This window comes from Tachyglossus aculeatus, chromosome 8 (genome assembly GCF_015852505.1).
Source record: "Tachyglossus aculeatus isolate mTacAcu1 chromosome 8, mTacAcu1.pri, whole genome shotgun sequence".
Taxonomy (NCBI): Eukaryota; Metazoa; Chordata; class Mammalia; order Monotremata; family Tachyglossidae; genus Tachyglossus; species Tachyglossus aculeatus.
In genome coordinates, this window is record NC_052073.1 from 37683058 (window position 1) to 37708924 (window position 25867).

The 25867-nt window shown below is 56.3% G+C and overlaps 1 protein-coding gene across 3 annotated transcripts; it reads left to right on the forward strand.

Annotated features, from left to right (window-relative positions):
* Positions 1-391: 391 nt before the first annotated feature.
* RPN2 (ribophorin II) lies at positions 392-25762 on the forward strand. Of its 3 annotated transcripts, none has more exons than XR_005452131.1 (18): positions 392-435; positions 4333-4535; positions 6206-6301; positions 7361-7536; positions 8154-8229; positions 8408-8542; positions 9741-9917; positions 10130-10248; positions 10671-10776; positions 12640-12731; positions 12838-12952; positions 14759-14953; positions 16684-16770; positions 17665-17760; positions 21652-21727; positions 23151-23280; positions 24658-24786; positions 25663-25727. XR_005452131.1 is itself a non-coding variant. In XM_038750224.1 (18 exons), exons 1-18 carry the CDS (start codon positions 423-425, stop codon positions 25673-25675), a joined length of 1938 nt encoding a protein of 645 aa, XP_038606152.1. In that variant the 5' UTR covers positions 392-422; the 3' UTR covers positions 25676-25762. The 3 variants fall into 3 exon arrangements, 2 of the variants coding, with proteins under 2 accessions (XP_038606152.1, XP_038606153.1); XM_038750224.1 differs by having other exon boundaries at positions 24658-24690; positions 25663-25762; XM_038750225.1 differs by lacking the exon at positions 24658-24786 and having other exon boundaries at positions 393-435; positions 25663-25762.
* Positions 25763-25867: the final 105 nt, after the last annotated feature.

A 25867-nucleotide genomic window follows, 5' to 3' on the forward strand; every position in this document is an offset into this window, starting at 1 on the left:
AATAATAAAGTGCCATTGATTGACAGATGGGGTAACAGTTCCGTTAAAACGTTTTTTTCGGGACGGGAGATTGACAGTTCCGCTGGCCAATGAACGAAGGCCGCGTCTCTGCCAAGACCCCGCCCCCCGCCGCCCTCGAGGACCCGTCGGGCTGTTCCACAGTAGCTCCCCTGAGGGGGGGAACGGATCCCTCTGGGAAGAAAAGTCAGACATTCCCGACAAAACAAAGCCAATTCCCCACTTCTATGAGGAATTTAATTCTCTTTAAGATAAGGCTAGGCGATCTGAGGTGGAATTCCTCCCTGTGGAGAGGCGCTCTTGCTCCCCGGGCTCCCCCCCTTTTCGTCGGAGGTTTGGTTGGGTCCGGCCCTCAAAAGCGGCAGTGGCTCTGAGGGGACGCCGGAAGTGACGTCAAGGGAGCCATGGCGGCCTGTGGTGAGGCCTTGGGGCCTGGGTTCTGGGGGGGGGAGCGATGGCGGCCATTCAGCCTGGCAGTGCTACTACCTGAGCGCCTACTGTGTGCACAACACTGCCCAAAGCGCTGGGGAGAGGGCGTCGTGCGCCTTTTGTTGTATTGGATTTTTGGATTGGATTGGATTTTGCTGACTTCCCAGACTGAGCCCCTTCTTCCTTCCTCTCCCCCTCGTCCCCCTCTCCATCCCCCCGCCTTACCTCCTTCCCTTCCCCACAGCACCTGGATATATGTATATATGGTTGTACATATTTATTACTCTATTTATTTATTTATTTATTTATTTTACTTGTACATTTCTATCCTATTTATTTTATTCTGTTGGTATGTTTGGTTCTGTTCTCTGTCTCCCCCTTTTAGACTGTGAGCCCACTGTTGGGTAGGGACTGTCTCTATGTGTTGCCAATTTGTACTTCCCAAGCGCTTAGTACAGTGCTCTGCACATAGCGCTCAATGAATACGATTGATTGATTGATTGCTGTATTGGACTGCCTCGAGCGCTTAGTACAGTGCTGGGCCCTGAGGGAGCGCTCAGTAAATACTACTGAATGAATGCATCGGGAGCGCTCAATAAATACCACTGATGGGTTGCTACTGTGTGCAGAGCACTGCCATAAGAGGAGAGGAGCAGCTGTGGCTCAGTGGAGAAGAGCCCGGACTTGGGGGTCAGAGGTCATGGGTGACCTTGCTGTGTGACCTTGGGCAAGTCACTTCACTTCTCTGGGCCTCAGTTCCCTCAGCTGTGAAATGGGGATGAAGACTGGGAGCCCCACGTGGGACAACCTGATCACCTTGTATCCACCCCCAGCGCTTAGCACAGTGCTCTGCACATAGTAAGCGCTTTACAAATGCCATTATTATTATTATTATTATAAGCGCTGGGGAGAGGGCCCCCAAATAGTGGTAGTGGCTGGTCGCCTCAATCAATCAGTCGTACTTATTGAGCGCCCCCCTTTCCATCCCCCCATCTTACCTCCTTCCCTTCCCCACATCACCTGTATAATAATAATAATGATGATGGCATTTATTAAGCGCTTACTTTGTGCAAAGCACTGTTCTAAGCGCTGGGGAGGCTACAGGGTAATCAGGTTGTCCCACATGGGGCTCACAGTCTTAATCCCCATTTTCCAGATGAGGGAACTGAGGCCCAGAGAAGTGAAGTGACTTGCCCAAAGTCACACGGCTGACAAGGGGCCGAGCCGGGATTTGAACCCATGACCTCTGACTCCAAAGCCCGGACTCTTTCCACTGAGCCACAATGCTTCTCCAATCAATCTGTATATATGTATACATGTATATATATGTATATACCTGTATATATGTTTGTACATGTTTATTACTCTATTTAATTTGTACATATCTATTCTATTTATTTTACTTTTCTAGTATGTTTGGTTTTGTTCTCTGTCTCCCCCTTTTAGACTGTGAGCCCACTGTTGGGTAGGGACTGTCTCTAGATGTTGCCAATTTGTACTTCCCAAGCGCTTAGTACAGTGCTCTGCACATAGTAAGCGCTCAATAAATACGATTGATGATGATGATGATGATGGTTGATACTGTGGGCAGAGCACTGCCTTAAGCGCTGGGGAGAGGGCACCCAAATCTTGGAAGTGACTGGTCGCCTCCTGATGTATTGGACCCTCGCGAGCGCTTAGTACAGTGTTCTGCACAGAGGGAGCGCTCAATAAATACCATTGATTGGTTAATACTGTGTGCAGAGCACTGCCATAAGCGCCCAAATAGTGGTAGTGGCTGGTCGCCTCAATCAATCAATCAACCGTATTTATTGAGCGCTTACTGTGTGCAGAGCACTGTACTGAGCGCTTGGGAAGTCCAAGTTGGCAACCTCTAGAGACGGGCCCTACCCGACAGTGGCCTCACAGTCTAGAAGGGCTCACAGCCTCCTGATGTACTGGACTCTCGCGAGCGCCTAGTACAGTGTTCTGCATAGAGGAGGTGCTCAATGAATAATAATGATGATGGTATTTGTTAAGTGCTTACTAATAAATGCCATTGATTGATTGATACTGTGTGCAGAGCACTGCCTTAAGCGCTGGGGAGAGGGCACCCAAATAGTGGAAGTGACTGGTCGCCTACTGATGTATTGGACCCTCACGAGCGCCTAGTACAGTGCTCTGCACAGAGGGAGCGCTCAGTAAATACCATTGATTGGTTGATACTGTGTGCAGAGGACTGCTCTGAGCGCTTGAGAGAGGGCGACCAAATTGTAGTAGTGACTGGTCGCTTCCTGATGTATTGGGCTCTCGTGGGCGCTTAGTACAGTGTTCTGCACAGAGAGAGTGCTCAATGAATACCATTGATTCATTGATTCCCCATCCCCCCCGCCTTACCTCCTTCCCCTCCCCACGGCGCCTGTATGTATGTTTGTACGCATTTATTATTCTATTTCATTTGTACATATTTATTTCTACTTATCTTGTTAATATGTTTTGATTTGTTGTCTGTCTCCCCCTTCTAGACCGTGAGCCCACTGTTGGGTAGGGACCGTATCTATATGTTGCCAACTTGTACTTCCCAAGCGCTTAGTACAGTGCTCTGCACACAGTAAGCGCTCAATAAATACGATTGAATGAATGAATGAATTGATTGGTTGATACTGTGTGCAGAGTACTGCTCTAAGCGCTGGGGAGAGGGCGCGCAAATTGTGGTAGTGACTGGACCCTCACGAGCGCTTAGTACAGTGCTCTGCACAGAGGGAGCGCTCAATAAATACCATTGATTGGTTGATACCGTGTGCAGAGCACTGCCTAAGTGCTGGGGTGAGGGTGCCCAAATCATGATAAATAAATAATGATGGCATTACGTGCAAAGCAACCTGATCACCTTGTGATCACCCCAGTGCTTAGAACAGTGCCTGGCACATAATAAGTGAATAATACTAATAATAATGGCATTTATTTAGCGCTTACTATGTGCAAAGCACTGTTCTAAGCGCTGCGGAGGTTACAAGGTGATCAGGTTGTCACTCAGGGGGCTCACAGTCTTCATCCCCATTTTCCAGATGAGGGAACTGAGGCACAGAGAAGTAAAGTGACATGCCCAAAGTCACACAGCTGACAATTGGCGGAGCCGGGATTTGAACCTCATTAAGAAATACCGTCATTATTATTATTACAATCTTAGTAATAATTGGGTGCCTACTGTGTGCAAAGCGCTGCCCTAATCTCTGGGGAGAGGGTACTACAGTGTTAGTAGTAATTGGTTCATTTTTCATTCAGTCGTATTTACTGAGCGCTTACTGTGTGCAGAGCATTGTACTAAGTGCTTGGAACGTGGCTCAGAGGAAAGAGCCCGGGCTTGGGAGTCAGAGGTGCTGGGTTCTAATTCCGGCTCCTCCACTTTGGACAAGTCACTTCACTGGGCCTCAGTTCCCTCATCTGGAAAATGGGGATGAAGACTGTGAGCTCCACGTGGGACAACCTGATCGCCTTGTGTCCCCCCCAGCGCTTAGAACGGTGTCGTGGTGGGAGGTCAGAGGTCAGGTGGGGGCCTGCAGAGCTGAGGTGCCTCAGTTTCTCTGGATTACCCCAGCCTCCTGTGAGAGTCTGTAACTTCCCACCCGTTTCCCTACTTCTCCGATGGTTACCCACCTGTGCATCGAACAGAAACTCATCACCGGGGGCTTTGTTCTCCGTCTCCCCCTTCTCGACTGTGAGCCCACCGTTGGGCAGGGACCGTCTCTAGGTGTTGCCAACTTGGACTTCCCAAGCGCTCAGTCCAGTGCTCTGCACCCAGTGAGCGCTCAGTAAATGCGATTGATGGATCGATCGATTGCTTCGCACGTAGTAAGCGCTTAACGGACGGCACTGACGGAGCCCGCCGTGTCCGTGTCCCCGCAGGCGGGCGCGGCGTGGCCCTGGTCTGGGCCCTGGGGCTGGCGGCCGTGTGCCGGGCGCTCCTGGTTCCCAGCCACCACCTGACGAAGCCGGACGTGGACCGCCTCCGGGCAGCCTTCCTCCGCCGCCCCTTCCCCGACCTGGAAGCCGCCTACTACTCCGTCGTGGCGCTCAGCAAGCTCGGACTCCGGACGCCCGACGCCCAGGTGAGGGGCCGCGGGAGCCAGAAAGTCCCCCTTCCCCCTGCTGCTCCACGGCTCCCATTTGTTCATTGTCCTATTTATTCATTCAGTCGTATTTATTGAGCGCTTACTGTGTGCAGAGCACTGTACAGTGCTCTGCACACAGTAAGCGCTCAATAAATACGATTGATTGATTGACTGAGCGCCTGCTCTGTGCAGCGCCCTAACTAAGCACTTGGGAGAGTCCGATCCAGCATCCGACACCCCAGATCTCCATGCCGACCTGATGACATCATCATCAATCGTATTTATTGAGCGCTTACTGTGTGCAGAGCACTGTACTAAGCGCTTGGGAAGTACAAGTTGGCAACATATAGAGACGGTCCCGACATCCGCTCACTCCATGCCACTCTCCCGGCCGCTCGGTACAGGAGATGGGCGCTCAGTAAATACTGCTGATTGGCAGGTGGTGAACTCCTGGAGGGCAAAGGCTTGTCCATCGTATTTATTTATTGAGCGCTTACTGTGTGCAGAGCACTGTACTAAGCGCTTGGGAAGTACAAGTTGGTAACATAAAGAGACAGTCCCTACCCAACAGTGGGCTCACGTGTTCTGATTATATTGCATCAGTCAGTCGGGGGTATTTATTGACCGCTGAGCGCTGGACTTCGCGCTTGGGAGGGTCCAGTACGTGTTCCTTGCCCACAATGAGATGACAATCTAGAGGACAACCAACTAATCAGTGGTATGTATTGAGCGCTTACCTTGTGCTGAGCAGTGGACTGAACGCTTGGGAGAGTCCGGCCCAACAGAATTAGCAGACACGTTCCCTGACGAATGACACGCTGAGCGTCTAGAGTGGGAGATGGACGTTAACATAAATCAGTCCACCTATAAATCAGTCCACCAGTGGTATTTGCTGAGTGCTTACTCTGTGCAGAGCGCTGTACTAAGCGCTTGGGAGAGTCCAATAAATTGGAGGTGGAAGACACATTCCCTGCCCACAAGGAGATGACATTGTAGAGGGGGAGATGGACGTGAGCAGAAATAAATTAATTTACAGTTGTGGACATAAGTTGTGTGGGGCTGGGAGGGGGGATGAAGAAAGGGAGTGGGAGATGAGCCAGTTCCAATCCTGCCATGTATCTGCTGTGTGACCTTGGGCAAGTCACTTAACTTCTCTGAGCCTCAGTTGCCTCATCTATAAAATGGGGATTAAGACCGTGAGCCCCACGTGGGACAACCTGATTACCTTGTATTCCCCCCACAGCGCTTAGAACAGTGCCTGCCACATAGTAAGCGCTTAGCAAATGCCATCATCATTATTATTATTATGAGGAAAGGAGGGTGCAGTCAGGGAAGGCTTCTTGGAGGAGATGTACCTGCAACAAGGCTTTGAACTCACCCAAGCTCTCAGTATGGTGCTCTGCACACAGTAGGTGCTCAGATACCATCTATGGATAGATTGTGCGCTCCCTGGGGACTTTAACAAACGCTCAGTACAGTGCTCTGCACACGGTAGGCGCTCAAATACCATCACTCCACGTGACGGGGATTTTAGCTACTTGATAGGACTTTCCCAAGCGCTCAGTACAGCACCCTGCTCGCAGTAGGTGCCGCGCAAATCCCCCGTGTCGGGTCGACGGGCGGATGGAGCCGATCTGCCCGTCACCCCGTGCGGCTTCTTCCTCCAGGAAGCCTGCACCTTCATCCGCTCGAACCTGGACCCCACCAGCGTGGACTCTCTGTTCTACGCCGCCCAGGCCAGCCAAGCCCTGCCCAACTGTCAGGTGAGTCGGGGGGTCCCCGGACCCCCCCGCCGAGCTGCCCGGGGGGCGCAAGCCCCTGTGTATTCCTTTACTAAGCGCTGAGGCCGATCCAGTAGTAGTAGTAAGAATACTGTTAGGGGCTTATTATGTGGCTGGCACTGTACTAAGCGCTTCTAGTGTGTGCCACGGCGCTTAGCGCTGATTAGGCGCCTGATCCAGTCCAGACCGGGAGTCCCACGGGTATCCAGAGAACCACAAGGGTCTCGTTCTCTTGGCCTTGACGGCGGTGGACGTCTTAATCAATCAATCAATCATATTTACTGAGCGCTTACTATGTGCAGAGCACTGTACTAAGCGCTTGGGAAGTACAAATTGGCAACATACAGAGACAGTCCCTATCCAACACTGGGCTCACAGTCTAAAAGGGGGAGACAGAGAAAAAAAAAACCAAACATACTAACAAAATAAAATAAATAGAATAGATATGTACAAGTAAAATAAATAAAGAGTAATAAATATGTACAAACATATATACAGGTGCTGTGGGGAAGGGAAGGAGGTAAGATGGGGGGGATGGAGAGGGGGACGAGGGAGAGAGGAAGGAAGGGGCTCAGTGTGGGAAGGCCTCCTGGAGGAGGTGAGCTCTCAGAAGGGCCTCGAAGGGAGGAAGAGAGCTAGCTTGGCGGATGGGCAGAGGGAGGGCATTCCAGGCCCGGGGGATGACGTGGGCCGGGGGTCGATGGCGGGACGGGCGAGAACGAGGTACGGGGAGGAGATTAGCGGCGGAGGAGCGGAGGGTGCGGGCTGGGCTGGAGAAGGACAGAAGGGAGGTGAGGTAGGAGGGGGCGAGATGATGGACAGCCTTGAAGCCCAGGGTGAGGAGTTTCTGCCTGGTGCGCAGATTGATCGGTAGCCGCTGGAGATTATTGAGGAGCCGAGTAATATGCCCAGAGCGTTTCTGGACAAAGATAATCCGGGCAGCAGCATGAAGTCTTAGGGGGGTGCCCCCCCTTGCCGCCCACGGGGACGGGGGCGGTCAGGGGGAAGCTGACCCCCCGGGTCCCGGGGCGTGTCTCCCAGCTGACCATCTCGAACGAGACGAAAGACCTGCTGGTGGCGGCGGTCGGCGAGGAGTCTCCGTCGGCCCAGATCCACCACGCGGCGGGGGCCCTGGCCGGCCTGGCCCTCCCGCTCGCCCCCCGAGAAGCCCTGGCCGCCCTGGCCGCCCGCCTCGCCAAGGAAGAGAGCGTCATGGCGTAAGGGGCCCCGGGCCCGGGAGGGCCGAGAGGGAGGGCTCGGAGACGTCTCCCCGGTCCACCCTCGCTGGGGGAGAGACACCCACTCCTCCCCGTCGCCTCATCTCCTTCCATCTCTCTGTCTCACCCACCTGATGATTTCTGTGAATGTCTCCCTGGGACTTCCCCCTTGTGTCGGGTGGCGTCTCTCAATCTCTTTCTCTAGCTCGTTGCGGGCAGGGAATGTCAGCGTTTATTGTTGTATTGTTCTTTCCCAAGCACTTAGTACAGTGCTTGGCACACGGTAAGCGCTCAATAAATACGATCGAATAGATGAATGAGTGAGGAGGGGCTCATCCACCTGGCTGTCTCCGTGTCTCGCTCACCCACCTCTATTTCCGTGTGTGTGTCTCAGTCTCTCCCAGAGGGGTGTCTCACCCACCCAACTCTTTCTCTGTGTCTCTCTCTGAGAGGTGAAACAATTTGTCCAAGACCCCTCAGCAGATGAGCGATCGAGCCGGGATTTGAACCCAGGTCCTCCGGGCTCTACCCACTAGGCCACAGCGCTTGGGCGGGCCCCCGCTCTGCTCGCCCCCCCCCCCCCCCCGACATTCCCTGTCCCCCCTCTCTCCCGGCAGGGCGGTCCACGCCCTGGAGACGGCCGCCTACCTCTCCCAGGAAGCGGATCTCAGCGGGATCGTGGAGGAGATCGAGGTAACCTTGGGGATCGCTCACCATCTTGGGTCTCACCCCTGGTTGGGGGGCGGCACACGGGCCCCTTCTCCCCCCATTCCTGCCCGCTCGAAGTAGTCCCCCTTCCGGCTCTTGGTGGGCAGGGGGTGCCCATCTGGTGGGTCTGAACGCGCACGTGGTGGGTGTCACCCCCTGCCAGGACCTGGTGGCCCGCCTCGATGACCTGGGGGGCGTCTACCTGCAATTCGAGGAGGGGCTGGAGACCACGGCCCTCTTCGTCGCAGCCACCTACCGGCTCTCCGACCACGTGGGAGCCGAGCCACCCATCAAGGAGGTACCGGGCGCGGGTGGCCCCGCAGTGGGAAGGATCCGGGTTAGACTCCCGGGAGAACGCCCTGGCCCGGAGGGTGACGGAATCTTGTCTTCCCCGGGGCCTGGGGGCGACACTGTGAGCCCACTGGTGGGTAGGGACTGTCTCTATATGTTGCCAACTTGTATTTCCCAAGCGCTTAGTACAGTGCTCTGCACACAGCGCTCAATAAATACGATTGATTGATTGATTGATTGACGGCAGCAGGGGGGGTGGGACCGACCGGCAGACGCTTACGGGTGAGCCCTCCCGCCCCCCAGAATCCCCACACTCCATCCCACGGGGACCGCGTTCGAGCAGATAGAGCGGCGCTTAGCACAGCGCTCGGCCCGTAGAGAGCACTTAACCAACAGCACGGTTATTATCCAGGAGCCGTGCAGCCTAGCTGAAAGAGCCCGGGCCTGGGAATCAGAGGACCTGACTTTTTATATTATTTCATTTTAATGTGGTGTTTGTTAAGCGCTTGCAACATGCCAGCCCCTGTACCAAGGCCAATTAGGCCGGTGTTTCTCCAAGAGAAGGGAAGTACTCGCCCAAGTTTGCCCAGCAGACGAGTGGCAGAGTCGGAATTAGAATCCAGATCCTTCTGACTCCCAGCCCTGCACTGTATCCACTAGGCCAGTGTTTCTCTAAGAGAAGTAAAGTAACCGGCTCAAGGTCCCACAACAGACAAGGAATGGAGCCAGGATTAGAACCCATGTCCTTCCAACTCCCAGGCCCGACCTCCGTCCACTAGGCCACACTGCTTCTCTAAGAGAAGGGAAGTGACTAGCCCAAGGTCACCCAGCAGACAGTGGCAGAGCCAGGATCATCATCATCATCATCATCAATCGTATTTATTGAGCGCTTACTATGTGCAGAGCACTGTACTAAGCGCTTGGGAAAGTACAAATTGGCAACATATAGAGACAGTCCCTACCCAACAGTGGGCTCACAGTCTAAAAGATGAGACTTTTAGGATGAGAAGCCAGGCCCGGGCTCTACCCACTAGTCCACGCTGCTTCTCTAAGAGAAGGCACCCAGTGGATGAGTGGCGGAGCCGGGATTAGAACCCAGGTCCCCCGGCTCCCGGGCCGGCAGAGGGGGCGGAGCAGGGGGCTGGGGCCTGGACTCTGACGGGGCGGGGGTCCCGGGGCGGTGCGGGGGTCCGCCTGCCTTTCAGGATCAAGTGGTCCAGTTGGCGAACGCCATCTTCAGCAAGAAGCGCTGGGAGGCCCTGCCCGAGGCCTTCGCCGTGGCCGCCGCCGCCGCCGCCCTCGCCCACAACCGCTTCCACCTGCCCGTCGTCCTCACGCCCCACGGCCCGCCCACCGTCGCCCAGCATCAGCCCGTGCTCCGGGTACGGGCAGCCTCCCCCCCCATCCCCCTTTAGTATTTACTGAGCACCTACCTCGTGTGCAGAGCACTGAACTGACCACCTGGGAGAGTCCAGTACACCTAGAAGAGAGAATCTCTGCCCCCAAGGAGGTGGCAACGTATCGGTAGTATTTATTGAGCCCCTACTCGGGCCGTCCGGCCCCCCGCCGCCAGTCACCCTGGTTTTCCGTCTAGCTCCAAGTGACCGACGTCCTGTCGCGACCCCTGGCCCAGGCCACCGTCAAGCTGGAACACGCCAAGTTGGCGTCCACCAAAGCCACCGTCCTGCAGCAAACCACGTTCGCCAAGGCCGGGTAACGCCCGGGGACGCGGCGGGGGCGGGTCCCGATTCCGTCCCGGGCCTCCGTGACGCCCGGCTCTCTCCTACGATGGGGGCATTTGCTACGCGCTTACAATGTGTCGGGCACCGTACTAAGCGCCGGGGTGAATCCAAGCAAATCGGGTTGGACCCAGTCCCCGTCCCACGCGGGGCTCCCGGGCTTCATCCCCGTCTTCCAGATGAGGGAACCGAGGCCCGGAGAAGCGAAGCGGCCTGGCTGAGGCCGCACGGCGGACTCGCGGCGGAGCCGGGATTAGAACCCATGGCCTTACAACTCCCGGGCTTCAGCCAAGAGGCCGCACCGCTTCCCTGATGAGGGCGGTGGGCGAGGGGCCTTCCCCCCCCACCCCGGGTGGGCTGCGGGGCAACCCCAGGTCACCTGACTCTTGCCCACAGGGACGATTTCACCCTCGACTTCATGAGCGTCAAACCGGCCAGCGGCTATTACGACTTCTCCATTAGAGTGGAAGGCGACGGCCGTTACATCGCCAGCGCCGTGGAGGTGGGCACTTAACAGACCCCTTGGTCGGCCCCGAAGCCGTTGTATTAGTAATAATAATTTTGATGGCATTTGTTAAGCGCTTGCTATGTGCAGAGCACTGTTCATTCATCCAGTCGTATTTATTGAGCGCTTACTGTGTGCAGAACCGCTTGGGAAGTACAAGTTGGCAACATATAGAGACGGTCCCTACCCAACAGTGGGCTCACAGTCCAGCGCTGGGGGGGGATACAAGGTGATCAAGTTGTCCCACGTGGGGCTCACAGTCTTAATCCCCATTTTACAGATGAGGGAACTGAGGCTCAGAGAAGTTGTGACTTGCCCAGGGTCACACAGCAGACGTGACGGAGCTGGGATTCGAACCCATGACCTCTGACTCCAAAGCCCGTGTTCTTTCCACTGAGCCACGCTGCTTCTCTATAATGATGGCACTTGTTAGCGCTTAACTCGTGCCAAGCACTGTTCTAAGCGCTGGGGTCGATGGAGGCTAACCAGATTGGACGCAGTCCCTGTCCCACACAGTCTTAATCCCCATTTTTATGCAGAAGCGGCCACTGAGGCCCAGAGAAGTGAAGTGACTTGCCCAGGGTCACACAGCAGACGTGGTGGAGCTGGGATTAGAAGCCATGATTTTCCAACTCCCAGGCCCTTACTCTATCCATCTATCGTATAAATCTATCGTATAAATACGATAGGTACGATTGAATGAATCCATTATATTGTGCTGCTTGTTAATAATAATAGTCATTATTATTTAACATAATAGTTATTATCATCATTAATGATGATAGTGATTCGTTCAGTCAGTGCTCGGCGCTTAGTAAGCGCTTAACAAATACCATCTTTACTGTTCAGTCGTATTTTTCGAGTGCTTATTTTGTGCGGAGCACTGTCCTTGGGAGCGTCCGTTATAGCGATAAACTGATACGTTCCCTGCCCACGACAGGCTTACAATTTAGAGGGGGAGATGGACACGAATAGAAATAAAGACAGGTATGGAGACAAGCGGTGTGGGGCTGGGAGGGGAGATGAAGAAAGGGAGCGAGTCGGGGCGATGCAGAAGGGAGGGGGAGAAGAGGAAAGGAGGGTGCAGTCAGGGAAGGCCTCTGGGAGGAGGAGAAGAGGAAAGGAGGGTGCAGTCAGGGAAGGCCTCTGGGAGGAGGAGATGGGCCTCCGATGAGGCTTTGAATGGGGGAGAGTCATCGTCTGTGGGATTTGAGGAAGGAGGGCGTTGCAGGACGTGGGCGAGAGGTCGGCGGCGAGATGGACGAGGCGGAGGGGCAGGGAGAAGGATGGCATTAGGGGAGCCGAGTGTGCGGGCCGGGCTGGAGTAGACGACCAGTGAGGTGAGGTGGGAGGGGGCGAGGGGATTGAGCGTGACCAGTCTCTGATGTGGAGGTGGATGGGCAACCCCTGGAGGTTCTTGAGGAGTGAGTTGACCTGAACTGAATGACTTTGTAGACTTCTGTTGATTTGGCCTCCCCCGAGCGCTCAGTACAGTCTTCTGCGCATAGTAAGCGCTCAGTAAATTTCACCGATTGATATAGAGGGGGGAGTTGGAGCAGGAAGGGTTGGGTTTTTGGCCATCCCCGGGCCCCCCGTGAGGCGTTGAGCATCCCTGGATGGGTGGGAGGCTCCCCTTCAGTCGCACAGGGAAGGGGGTCCAGAAGTGGGGTGTCACCATCGAGGCGGGGGACCCCGGTCCCTCCCCCAGTCCCGGCGGGCCCAGAGGGGCAGGAGGGGGAAAGCGGGGTCCCCACGGGCGGACCCTTCCTCCCCCGAGCTGGGGGTCTTCCCTTCCCTCGTCGGGTGGCAGGGGGTCCCGCCTCGGCCATCCCCGACGTTTTCTCTGGGGCCCCTCTGCAGCTGCAGGTCAAGGTGTCCACCGAGGTGGGCATCGCCAACGTGGACCTGTCCACCGTCGACAAGGACCAGAGCATCGCGCCCAAAACCACCCGGTGAGGCCCCGGGGGGACCGGGGCGGGGGCGGGCGGGCGGGGCGGGTCCCCGCTGACCGGGCACGGACTCTTCCTGTGGAAACGCCCACCGCCTCCTCCTCCTCAGGGTGGCCCACCCGGCCAAGGCCAAGGGCTCGTTCATCGCCGACAGCCACCAGAACTTCGCCCTGTCCTTCCAGCTGGTCGACCAGAACACCGGGGCCGAGCTCACCCCGCACCAGGTCAGGAGAGGCGCCCGCCCCGGGACTCGCTGGGAAACCGGCCGGGTTAGCCACGTGGGCCCGAGGAAGAGGAAGCCAGCCCGTCCTGTTCCCAGTTTTTCCCTTTTTTAGGGTATTTGTTAAGCGCTTATTATGCGTCAAACACTGTTCTAAATGCTGGGGTAGATACCAGCTAATAATAATAATAATGGCATTTATTAAGTGCTCACTATGTGCAAAGCACTGTTCTAAGCGCTGGGGAGGTACAAGGCGATCAGGTTGACCCACGGAGGGCTCACAGTCTTAATCCCCATTTTACAGACGAGGGAACTGAGGCACAGAGAAGTGAAGTGACTCGCCCAGTCACACAGCTGACAATCGGTGAGGCCAGGATTTGAACCCATGACCTCTGACTCCAAAGCCCGGGCTCTTTCCACTGAGCCACGCTGCTTCCCAGACACAGACCCTGTCCCGCCCGGAGCTGTCAGCCGGGAAGCAGCACGGCCTAGTGGAAAGAGCCTGGACTTGGGTGTCCAAAAGACCTGGGTTCTAATAGAGAAGCAGCGTGGCTCAGTGGAAAGAGCCCGGGCTTTGGAGTCGGAGGTCATGGGTTCAAATCCTGGCTCCGCCACATGTCAGCTGGGTGACTTTGGGCAAGTCACTTCGCTTCTCTGGGCCTCAGTTCCCTCATCTGTCAAATGGGGATGAAGTCCGTGAGACCCCGTAGGACCACCTGATCACCTTGTAACCTCCCCAGTGCTTAGAACCGTTCTTTGCACATAGTAAGCGCTTAATAAATGCCATCATTATTATTATTTATTATCTCAGCTCTGCCGCTGCTGTGTGACCTTGGGCAAGCCGCTTCACTTCTGTGGGCCTCAGTTCCCTCTTCTGTAAAATGGGGATTAGAACTGTAAGCCCCCTGTGGGACCGGGGCTATGTCCAACCGGATGAGCCTGAATCTCCCCCAGTTCTCAGAACAGTGCCGGGCATATATTCATTCATTCATTCAATCACATTTGTTGAGAAGCAGCGTGGCTCAGTGGAAAGAGCCCGGGCTTTGGAGTCAGAGGTCATGGGTTCAAATTTCGGCTCTGCCAATTGTCAGCCGTGTGACTTTGGGCAAGTCACTTAACTTCACTATGCCTCGGTTCCCTCATCTGTCAAATGGGGATGAAGACTGTGAGCCCCCCGTGGGACAACCTGATCACCTTGTAATCTCTCCAGCGCTTAGAACAGTGCTTGGCACATAACAAGCGCTCAATAAATGTCATCATTATTATTTTTGTTGAGCACTTACTGTGTGCAGAGCACTGGACTAAGCCCTTGGGAAGGTACAATTCAGCAATAAAGAGAGACAGTCCCTGCCCACAACCAGCTCACAGTCTGGGGGCGGGAGGAGACAGACATCAATATAAATCAAGAAAATAATGATAATTAACGGTATTTGTTAAGCGCTTACTGTGTGCCGAGCACTGTTGTAAGCGCTGGGGGAGATTCAAGGTGATGAGGTTGTCCCGCGTGGGGCTCGCCGTCTTCATCCCTGTTTTACAGATGAGGGAACTGAGGCCCAGAAAAGTGAAGTGGCTCGCCCAAGGTCACACAGCTGACAAGTGGCAGAGCCGGAATTAGAACCCAAGCCTGGGCTCTCGGCACTGAGCCGCACCGCTTCTCTAAAACTACAAAATAAAATTACTGCTAGGTACAGAAGTAAGCGCTTAACAGATACCACTAAGGAAAGAGCGTTCCAGGGGGGTGGCGAGGGGTCTCCCCCACGGGGGTCCCGTCCTCACCCTCCCCCCCCGCCGTTCCCCCGTGTCCCGTCAGACGTTCGTCCGCCTGCTGAACCAGAGGACGGGACAGGAGGTGGTGTTCGTGGCGGAGCCGGACAGCAGGAACGTCTACCGGTTCGAGCTGGACACGTCCGAGAGGAAGAGCGAGTTCAACTCCGCCTCCGGGACCTACGCCCTCCACCTCATCGTCGGGGACGCCACCCTGGACAACCCCATCCTCTGGAACGTGGTGGGTGGCCGGCCGCGCCGGGGGCTCCCGGAAAGCCAGCGCTCAGTACAGCGCTCCACGCACTGAAAGCGCTCCGTACATCGGGTGTGCTGGCTGACTGGCCTCTAAGAAATAATAATCATAGTGATAATGATGGTATTTGGTAATAATAATATTAATGATGGCATTTATTAAGCGCTTACTATGTGCAAAGCACTGTTCTAAGCGCTGGGGAGGTTACAAGGTGATCAGGTTGTCCCACGGGGGGCTCACAGTCTTCATCCCCATTTTACAGGTGAGGGAACTGAGGCTCGGAGAAGGGAAGTGACTTGCCCAAAGCCACACAGCTGGCAATTGGCGGAGCGGGGATTTGAACCCATGACCTCGGACTCCAAAGCCCAGGCTCTTTCCCACTGAGCCAAGCGCTTACTATGTGCCGAGCACTGTTCGAAGCGCTGGGGCAGATGCGGAGTGGTCAGGTTGTCCCCCGTGGGGCTCACAGTCTTCATCCCCATTTGACAGATGAGGTCTCTGAGGCGCAGAGAATTGAAGGGATGATGATCATCAATCGTATTTATTGAGCGCTTACTATGTGCAGAGCACTGTACTAAGCGCTTAGTATTTATGATGATGATATTTGTGAAGCGCTTTACTGTGTGCCAAGCACCGTCCTAAGCTCTGGGGCAGATACAGGGTCATCAGTTTGTCCCAGATGAGGCTCACAGTCTTAATCCCCGTTTTAAAGATGAGGGGACTGAGGCCCAGAGAAGTGAGGTGGCTTTCCCAAGGTCACACAGCAGACGGGTGGCGGAGCCGGGATTAGAACCCACTCCCTCTGACTCTCAAGCCCGGGCTCTTGCCACTGAGCCAGGCTGTCTCCCCCTCTGGACTCTGAGCTCGTTGTGGGCAGGGAATGTGTCTTACATCATTACATTGTTAGACCGAAATCTCCCAAGCGTTTAGTACAGTGCTCTTCACACAGTAAGAGCTCAGAAAACATGAGTAGCCCGCTGACTGCTGGAAAGGCACATCCATCTCCCCCTCTGGACTCTGTGAGCTTGCTGTGGGCAGGGAATCTGTCTTACATTTGTTACATCAGGGAAGCAGCGTGGCTCAGTGGAAAAGAGCCCGGGCTTTGGAGTCAGAGGTCATGGGTTCAAATCCCGACTCCGCCAATTGTCAGCTGTGTGACTTTGGGCAAGTCACTTGTCTGGGCCTCAGTTCCCTCGTCTGTAAAATGGGGATGAAGACTGTAAACCCTCTGTGGGACAACCTGATCACCTTGTAACCTCACCAGCACTTAGAACAGGGCTTTGCACATAGTAAGCGCTTAGTAAATGTCATTATTATTATTATTATTATATCGGACTCTCCCATCATCATCATCATCATCAATCGTATTTATTGAGCGCTTACTGTGTGCAGAGCACTGTACTATTGGGAAGTACAAATTGGCAACATATAGAAACAGTCCCTACCCAACAGTGGGCTCACAGTCTAAGAGGGGGAGACAGAGAACAAAACCAAACGTACTAACAAAATAAAATAAATAGAATACTTAGTATACATAGTATAGTGCCCTGCACACAGTAAGCGCTCAGTGCATACGATTGACTGAGTGACCAACTGCAGCCGTGGGGCAGGGGGTGGTCTGGGAATCCCCCAAGGGGAGGGGAAAGGGGGAAGGGGTGAGGGTGGCTGGCACTCCCCGGCTCAGACGGACTCTCTCTGTCTGTGCCCCACGTGCCCAGGCCGACGTGGTGGTGAAGTTCCCCGAGGAGGACGCCCCTTCCACCGTCCTGGCCAAGAACCTCTTCACCCCGAAACAGGAGATCCAGGTGGGTCCCCGGGGGACAGTGGTGGAGGGGTGAGGCGCGGCACTACCCACCCATCCTCCGCCGTCCCCCCGCTGCTCTCCTCCTCCAGCCCTGCCTGCCCACTTGGCTCCTCTAACGCCAACCTTCTCCCTGTCCCTCCATCTCGTCTGTCCCGCCACCGACCCCTCGCCCGCGTCCCTCCTCTGGCCTGGGACGCCCGTCCTCCTCAATTCCCACTGCTCTCCCCTCTTCAAAGCCTTATTGAAAGCCTGCCTCCTCCAAGAGGCCTTCCCTGACTGATCCCCCCATTCCTCTTCCCCTCCTTTCTGCATCACCCTAACCGGCTCCCTTTCTTCATCCCCCCACTCCCAGCCCCACACCGCTTACATGAAGCAGCGTGGCTCAGTGGAAAGAGCCCGGGCTTTGGAGTCAGAGGTCATGGGTTCGATTCCCGGCTCCGCCACGTCTGCTGTGTGACCTTGGGCCGGTCACTTAACTTCTCCGAGCCTCGGTTACCTCATCTGTAAAATGGGGATTGACTGTGAGCCCCACATGGGACAACCTGATCACGTTGCATCCCCCCCAGCGCTTAGAGCAGTGCTTTGCACATAGTAAGCGCTTAACATGCCATCATCATTATAATTATTACATCCACATCCCTCATTTATCGACGTCTGTTCACCCCCGTCTCGACCGTGAGCTCGCTGTGGGCAGGGAATGCGTCCGTTTATTGTCCTATCGTGCTCTCCCCGGCGCTTAGCCCAGTGCTCCGCACGCAGAAAGCGCTCAATGAATGCCATGGGACGAATGAATCCCACGGCAAACCAGGCCCTCAACGGGGCAGGGATGGGCGGGATGGGGGGCTTCGGGATGGGGACGGGGCGCGTCTTGTGACGGTGGCCGTCCCACCGCCAGCACCTGTTCAGGGAGCCGGAGAAGAGGCCCCCCGCGGCACTGTCCGCCACCTTCACTGCCCTCGTCCTCTCCCCGCTGCTGCTGCTCTTCATCCTGGTGAGTAGCCGGAGGCCACCAGCGGGACCCTCGGGTGACCCCCCGGGGGGTGGGGAGGGGCACACACAAGGCACGCGATCGATACTCAGCAGGGATGGATCGATTAATGCCACCCCAGAGGAGTCGGGCACGGCTGGGCAGTCAGTCACGCGAATGTAATAATAACAATAATAATAATAAGCGCTTACTATGTGCAAAGCACCGTTCTAAGCGCTGGGGAGGTTACAAGGTGATCAGGTTGTCCCACGGGGGGCTCCCAGTCTTCATCCCCATTTGCCAGATGAGGTCACTGAGGCGCAGAGAAGGGAAGTGACTTGCCCAAAGCCACACAGCTGGCAATTGGCAGAGCGGGGATTTGAACCCGTGACCTCGGACTCCAAAGCCCGGGCTCTTTCCACTGAGCAGTGTGCAGAGCACTGGACTGAACTCTTGGGAGAAGACAAGAGACCAATAAGCAGACACGTTGCGTGCCCACAGCGAGCTGACAGTGTACAGTCTCTGGGCTGCTAATCAGTCAATCAGTCGGGGTATTGATTGAGCGCTGACTGTGTACAGAGCACTGTACTAAGCGCTTGGGAGAGGATAACAGACCAATAAGCAGACATGTTCCCTTCCCAAAATGAGCTGACAGTGTACAGTCTCTGGGCTGCTAATCAGTCAATCAGTCGGGGTATTGATTGAGCGCTGACTGTGTGCAGAGCACTGTACTAAGCGCTTGGGAGAGGTTAATAGACCAATAAGCAGACACATTCATTCCCTGCCCACAACGAGCTGATAGTATACAGTCTCTGGGACACTAATCAATCAATCAGGGTATTGATTGAGCGCTGACTGTGTGCAGAGCACTGTACTAAGCGCTTGGGAGACTACAGTATAACAGTAGACAGTGTAACAATGCCCACAACAAGCTGACAGTCTAGAGGAATGCCTGCTGTGTGCAGAGCACTGTACTAAACGCCGGGGAGAGTCCAAGATAACAGGGTGGGGAGACACATTCTCTGCCCACAAGGAGCTGACAGTTTAGAGGAGCGTTCAGAGCACTGTACTAAGCACTTGGGCGAGTCAGACCAGTTCCCTGCCCACAAGGAGCTTACAGTCTAGTGGAGCGCTTACTACGGTCACAGCACTGTAGAAAGCGTCTGGGAGAGGACCGTAAGAGAAGCAGCGTGGCTCAGTGGCAAGAGCCCGGGCTTTGGAGTCAGAGGTCACGGGTTCAAATCCCGGCTCCGCCCCTTGTCAGCTGGGTGACTTTGGGCAAGTCACTTCACGTCTCTGGGCCTCAGTGACCTCATCTGGAAAATGGGGATGAAGATTGTGAGCCCCCGGTGAGACAACCTGCTCACCTTGTATCCCCCCGGCACTTAGAGCAGTGCTTTGCACATAGAAAGCGCTTAACAAATACCATCATTATTATTATTATTATTATTATAACAGAATTGGTGGCCATGTTCCCTCCCCACCACGAGCTGACGGTCTAGAGAAGCGCCCACTGTGTGCAGAGCACTGTTAGAGTGGTATTTGTCCAGCGCTTACTGTGTGCCAGGGGAGATAAAGGGAAGCAGCATGGATAGAGTACGGGCTTGGAAGCCAAGGGTTCCAATCCCGCCTCTGCCACTTGTCTGCTGTGTGACCTTGGGCGAGTCACTTGACTTCTCTGGGCCTCAGCACCCTCGTCTGTAAAAAGACGAAGAGGTCGGGGGGCTCACCCCGCAGGCCAGCAGCCGAGCCCCGCTCCCCTCCCGCGATCTCTCCCCCGGGCTCCTCATGAATGAATCGTATTTATTGAGCGCTTACTGTGTGCAGAGCACTGTACTAAGCGCTTGGGAAGTACAAGTTGGCAACATATAGGGGCTGGGGGGGCACGCTCTGCCCTGTGACCTCGGACAAGTCACTTCACTTCTCCCTGCCTCAGTTCCCTCGTCTGGAAAGCGGGGATGAAAAGGGACCGTCTCTCTGTGTTTCCAACTTGTACTTCCCAAGCGCTTAGTACAGTGCCCTGCACACAGTGGGCGCTCAATAAATGCGATTGAATGAGTGACTCCCCACAGCACCTATGTATCTATCTGTAATTTATTGTGCTACCTGTTTGTATTAATGTCTGTCTCCCCCTCTAGACCGTGAGCTCGTTGTTGGGTAGGGACCGTCTCTAGATGTTGCCAACTTGTACTTCCCAAGCGCTTAGTACAGTGCCCTGCACACAGTAAGCGCTCAATAAATACGATTGAATGAATGAATATAGAGACAGTCCCTACCCAACAGTGGGCTCACAGTCTAAAAGACCTCCCCTCTGCGCGGAGATTGTGCTACACGTATAGGCCGGGCCGCTGGGGTCGACAGCAGGAGGCTGGGGAACCGGGCAGTGGTGACGGGGGAGGGCCTGGGGGAAATTGGACTATCTTCCTCTCACTTTGTCTCTCTCCGTGTCTGTCTCTGTGTTTCTGCCTCTTTGTCTCTGTTTCTGGCTCTGTCTCTGGTTGCCGTCTGCTGTGTCTGGGTCTCTGTCTTGGTTCTGCTTGTCTCTGTTTCTGGCTCTTTGTCTCTGTTTCTGGTTCTGTCTCTTGTTTCTGCTTGTTTTTGTCTCTGTCTTGTCTTGGTTCTGTTTGTCTCTGTTTCTGGCTCTTTGTCTCTGTTTCTGGCTCTGGCTCTTGTTTCTGCCTCTCTCTGTCTCTGTCGGTGTGTCTTGGTCCTGTCTGTCTCTGTTTCTGTCTCTGATTCTGGCTCTGGCTCTTGTTTCTGCCCCTTTTATCTCTGTCGGTGTGTCTTGGTTCTGTCTGTCTCGGTTTCTGGCTCTGATTCTGGCTCTGGCTCTTGTTTCTGCCCCTTTTATCTCTGTCGGTGTGTCTTGGTTCTGTCTGTCTCGGTTTCTGGCTCTGTCTCTTGTTTCTGCCTCTTTTCGTCTCTGTCGGTGTGTCTTGATTCTGTTTGTCTCGGTTTCTGTCTCTTTGTCTCTGTTTCTGGCTCTGTCTCTTGTTTCTGCCTCTTTTTGTCTCTGTCGGTGTGTCTTGATTCTGTTTGTCTCGGTTTCTGTCTCTTTGTCTCTGTTTCTGGCTCTGGCTCTTGTTTCTGCATCTTTTTGTCTCTGTCGGTGTGTCTTGGTCCTGTTTGTCTCTGTTTCTGGCTCTTTGTCTCTGTTTCTGGCTCTGTCTCTTGTTTCTGCCTCTTTTCGTCTCTGTCGGTATGTCTTGGTTCTGTTTGTCTCGGTTTCTGGCTCCTTGTCTCTGTTTCTGGCTCTGGCTCTTGTTTCTGCCCCTTTTATCTCTGTCGGTGTATCTTGGTCCTGTCTCTCTGTTTCTGTCTCTGTCTCTTGTGTCTGCCTCTTTTTGTCTCTGTCGGTGTGTCTTGGTTCTGTCTCGTTTTCTGGCTCTGTCTCTTGCTTCTGCCTCTTTTTGTCTCTGTCCGTATGTCTTGGTTCTGTTTGTCTCTGTTTCCGTCTCTGTTTCTGGTTCTGTCTCTTGTTTCTGCCTCTTTTTGTCTCTTTCGGTGTGTCTTGGTTTCCGTCTGCTTCCGGCTCTGTCTGTCTCCATTTCTCTTCATCTCTGTCTCTGTTTCTGTTCGCCTCTGTCTCTGTTGGTATCTGTTTCCGTTCATCTCTGTCTCTGTTTCCTGTCTTTGCCCTTCTTCGCCTACATATGTCTCTTTGTCTCTGTTTCTGCTCGCCTCTGTGTCGGCCTTTCTCGTTGTCTCTGCCTGCATCTGTCTCTTCGTCTGTTTCCTTCTGTTTGTCTCTGCCTGCTTCTGTCTCTTTGTCTCTGTTTCTCTCTCTCTCTCTGCCTTTCTGTCTTTGTTTCCGTGTCTGCCTCCTTGTCTCCGTCTCTCTCTCTCTGCCCGCCTCTTCCCATCTCTCCGGCCCCGATGGGTCCGTCCGTCCGTGGTCCCGCGCCCACCCCTAAGTGGATCCGCATCGGCGCCAACGTCTCCAACCTGAGCCTGGCCCCCAGTACTATCGTCTTTCACCTGGGACACGCAGGTCAGCCCCAGACGCCCCCCTCCCCATCCCCTGCACTCAGCCCCCCGCTCTGACGCACGTCCGCCCGCCCCTGGACCCCCGGGCTATTAGCCATAATGACTTAATAGGGCCACCTTCGCCCATCGCTCCAGCCCCGGGAGTTGTTTTGGTCCCCAACTAGAACAGCCGTCCATTATCCCCCCCGCCCCTATTAATGGCGCTGTTTATCTCGTCGGCGCCTTCCCACTGACCCCTCCCCGCCGGACGCCCACACCCCGGCCGGTGGCGGGGGTTTGTGTGTGAGAGTTGGGCAAGTCACTTAACTTCTCTGCGCCTCATCTGTAAAATCGGGATTAAGACTGTAAACCCCCCCGTGGGACAACCTGATCACCTTGTAACCTCCCCACCACTTAGAACAGTGCTTTGCACATAGTAAGCACTTAATAAATGCTATCGTTATTATTTACTTATTTTTCCTTACGGTATTTAAGCGCCTACTATGTGCCAGGCCCCGTACTAAGCCCCGGGGAGACGCGAGCTAATCAGGTTGGACACAGTCCGTGTTCCACGTGGGGCTTACGGTCTCCATCCCCATTTGACAGAGGAGGGAACTGAGGCCCAGAGAAGTGAAGTGACTTTCCCAGGGTCACACAGCAGACCAGTTGCGGAGCCGGGATTAGAACCCAGGACCTTCTGACTCCCAGGCCCGGGCTGTAGCCACACTTCCTAGGTGCCAGGCACTGTACTGAGCGCAGGGGGAGATCCAGGCTCATCGTGTTGGACACCCCTCCCTGTCCCACGTGAGGCTCACGGCCTCCATCCCGATTTTCCAAGACGAGGGAGCCAAGGCGTGGTGAAGCGACTCTCCCGAGGTCACCTGGCTCACGAGAGGCCGAGCCGAGATCATTCGTTATGCGTCGTCCTCTGCTAAGCGCTCAAACCAGTGCTCTGCCCGCAGTAAGCGCTCAGTAAATAGCAGTGATGGATTGGTTGTTACCTGTCAGCCACGGCTGAGCATAAGCAACGTGGCTTAGTGGCTTGCGCCCAGGCCTGGGAATCAGAAGGCCCTGGGTTCTCATCCCGGCCCTGCCCCACGTCTGCCGTGTGACCTTGGGCAAGTCACTTTCCCTCTCTGGGCCTCAGTTCCCTCATCTGTCAAATGGGGGTAAGACTGCGAGCCCCCTGTGGGACAGGAACTGTGTCCAACCCAATTTGCTTGTCTCCACCCCAGCGCTTAGTACGGGGCCTGACACATAATAAGCACCTAACAAACTACACAACTATTATTGCCGCTAAGTGGCAGAGACGGGATTATTTGCTACGTATCGTCCTCTGCGGAGCGTTCAGTCCGTTGCTCTATGCGCAACAAGCGCTCAGTGGGTAGGATGGATCGATGGATGGCGGTCTGTCCGCGGCACCTGACGGGGCCACGGTCTCGTTTCAGCCACGCTGGGCCTCATGTACGTGTACTGGACGCAGCTGAACATGTTCCAGACGTTGAAGTTCCTGGCCCTGCTGGGCAGCGTCACCTTCCTGGCCGGAAACAGGATGTTGGCCCACAAAGCCGTCAAGAGGTGAGAGGGGCGGGTGGGCGGTTGCCACCCCCGCATCGGGCAGGGCTGGCACGGAGCCGTGTGCGGCCCCCCGCAAAGCCCACCGAGGCTCAGCGGAGTCGGGGGCAAATGGCAGGCATCAGCCACAGGGCCACGTGCCAGAGGAAGGACGGCGGAGCCTCGGCGGCCCCGCGGGGTGAGCACCAGTGATGGGGCAGGGTCTGGGGACGGATTGCGCTTCCCGGCAGAGGGGGTCTGGGAATCTCCCGCTGGAAACAGAGGGTCGGTCCGCCCAGTCAGGGTCCTGGGGAGCCGTGGTAGCGCCTTGAAGGGAGACTGGAGCCCGAACCCCTCAGCCTGAGGGACGTGATTTGCCCACAGGTGGGCCCCGGAAGTAGGGCTGACTACCTGGGCTCCCCCGGCCTCGGCCCTGGGCAGGGGAGGTCCACGCCCGGCCACATGGCACCCTGCCCGGCCCTGAGCCCCACAGAGCTGCACCCGAGGGGAGCCCCCCTCCTTCGAGGCTCTCCCCGGCGGGTCGGCCGTCGACGGTGGACCATGGGGCCGCCACGCTGTTTCAAGAGGGCCCACCTCCAGTCCCGCCCCCCGAGGGGCTCTACAGCCTGGGTCGGGGCCCACGGGAGCTCGGCCACAGACCCGTGGGGAGAGGAGGGGCTTCAACCTCAAAAGACCCCTCAATAGTGCTAAATCTGGTGCCTGGACCGTCCTCGGGCTCTACTGTTGTCGCAGGGGCTGCTTGGGGCCAGAAAGCCAACGTTGTCGTAGCTCAGCTCCCCCGGCCTCGCCTCCTCTCCTCTTTCTTCCTCTTCCTCTCCTCATCCTTCTGCCCTCCTCCTCTCCTGTCCCCCAGCTTTCCTTTCTCTCCTCGCCCCCAGCTTCCTGTCCTCTCCTCTTCCCAGGCTTCATCTCCTCTCTGCTTCCTGAGCTGCTCTCCTCTCCCCTGGCTTCCTTTCTTCTCTGGCTTCCTTTCGTCTCCTCTTCCCTGGCTTCCTCTTCTTTCCTCCCCAGTGGCTTTCTCTCCTCTTCCTCGGCTTTTCCTCTCCTCCTCCCTGGCTTTCTCTCCTCTTCCCCAGCTTTTCCTCTCCTCTCCCCTGGCTTCCTCTCCTCTTCCCCAGCTTTTCCTCTCCTCTCCCCTCCCCTGGCTTCCTTCTCTTCTAGCTTCCTCTCCTCTCGTCCCCAGCTTCCTTTCATCTCCTCTGGCTTCCTCTTCTTTTCTCTCCATCGGCTTCCTCTCCTCCTCCAGCTTCCTCTCCTCATCCCCGGGTTCGCCTCCTCTCCTGCCTCCTGCCCTCCTCTCCTGGTCTCCTGGCCTCCCCCAGCCTTGCGTCCTGCTGTCCTGTCCTGTCCCCCACCTCTAATGCTCTTTCCTCTCGGCAGGTCGGCTGCGGAGCAGAGCAGCAGGCTGGCCAGGTATAGGACCCTGCGCTAACCGCCCCCGCCTCCCCGCCGAGGGGAGGGGGGGCGTCTCTTCCCTAACGAGCACCGCTCTCCCCCTCCCCTCCCCAAGTAAGAGCCTCCGCGAGTCTCCGGCCGAGAGCATGCTGGTTGTCCTGTCCCCCTCCCTGACCCCCTCCGGGCCCCTGCTCTGGCCAAAGCCCTCACCGCCGGCGGGAGGAGGGGGCGGGAGCGGACCCCACAGACTGACGGATGGGCACCGAGGATCGTGGAAGCTGCCGGGCAGCCGGGAACCCCAAACCCCCTTGACCCCAGGGAGTCGAGGGCCGGGGCCGGAAGCCTCTCGGTCCAAGTCGGGCGAGGCGGGGCCGCCTCCACGGCTCTGAGCATCCAGAAGAGCGCCATCAGGGCTGGGGGAGGGTCTGCCCACGCAGCACCACACGCTTCACGCTCTGGCTAGCGCCCCGGGGAGCGGGCAGTCCGCAGAACCGCCCCCGTGTCGGACAAAAGCCGGCGGTAGGGGGGTCCGGAATCACGGGATGGCGGCGTTCCAGGCTTGCTTCCATCCCGTTGGCAGCCTCCGGTTTGGCTCAGACCCGGGGGGCCCTCCCTCCCGACGTTGCCCGACCTCAGTCCCGGGGAAGTGGGCATCGGCCAGCGTGGCACCGCTCCGTGTGCCAGGGTCCCGTCGGGCGGCCGGGGGAGCCCAGCTTTCCCCTCCGGAGGGCCTCCGGGCGCTGACCTGCCACAGGCCCGTGGCACGGGCGGTGGGCGCGGGTCTCTGTCGGGCCGGCTATCGGTGGTCCGTGGGGCCGGCCGGCCGGGGGTCTGCCGGTTCCCCTCGGGGGGGTGCCCCGAGACCGCTGCCTGGTGGTCCGGGGAAGGGCCCGGACCGACTCCCGCCAACCTCCAGCGCGGGATTTCGCGGCGAGGAAAGAGCGGGCTCCCGGCCGGACCCCCTCCCACTCCTGGCTCCCCTCCCCCCAGGACCACGCGCTAGTCCCCGATGGACGAAGATCCCGCTCAGAGCCAGAGCCCGGCGTCCGGCCCACCACGCGGCCGGGAGCAAGAAGGAACCGTTTTGTCTTTGGCCATTTTTTTAAATTTTCACTTGGGTGGTCCGTGGAGGAGGAAGATGAAGGCCCCGCTCTGCTGTGGTTTCCCTTCCTCTCCCGCTCAGCCAGACCCAGGA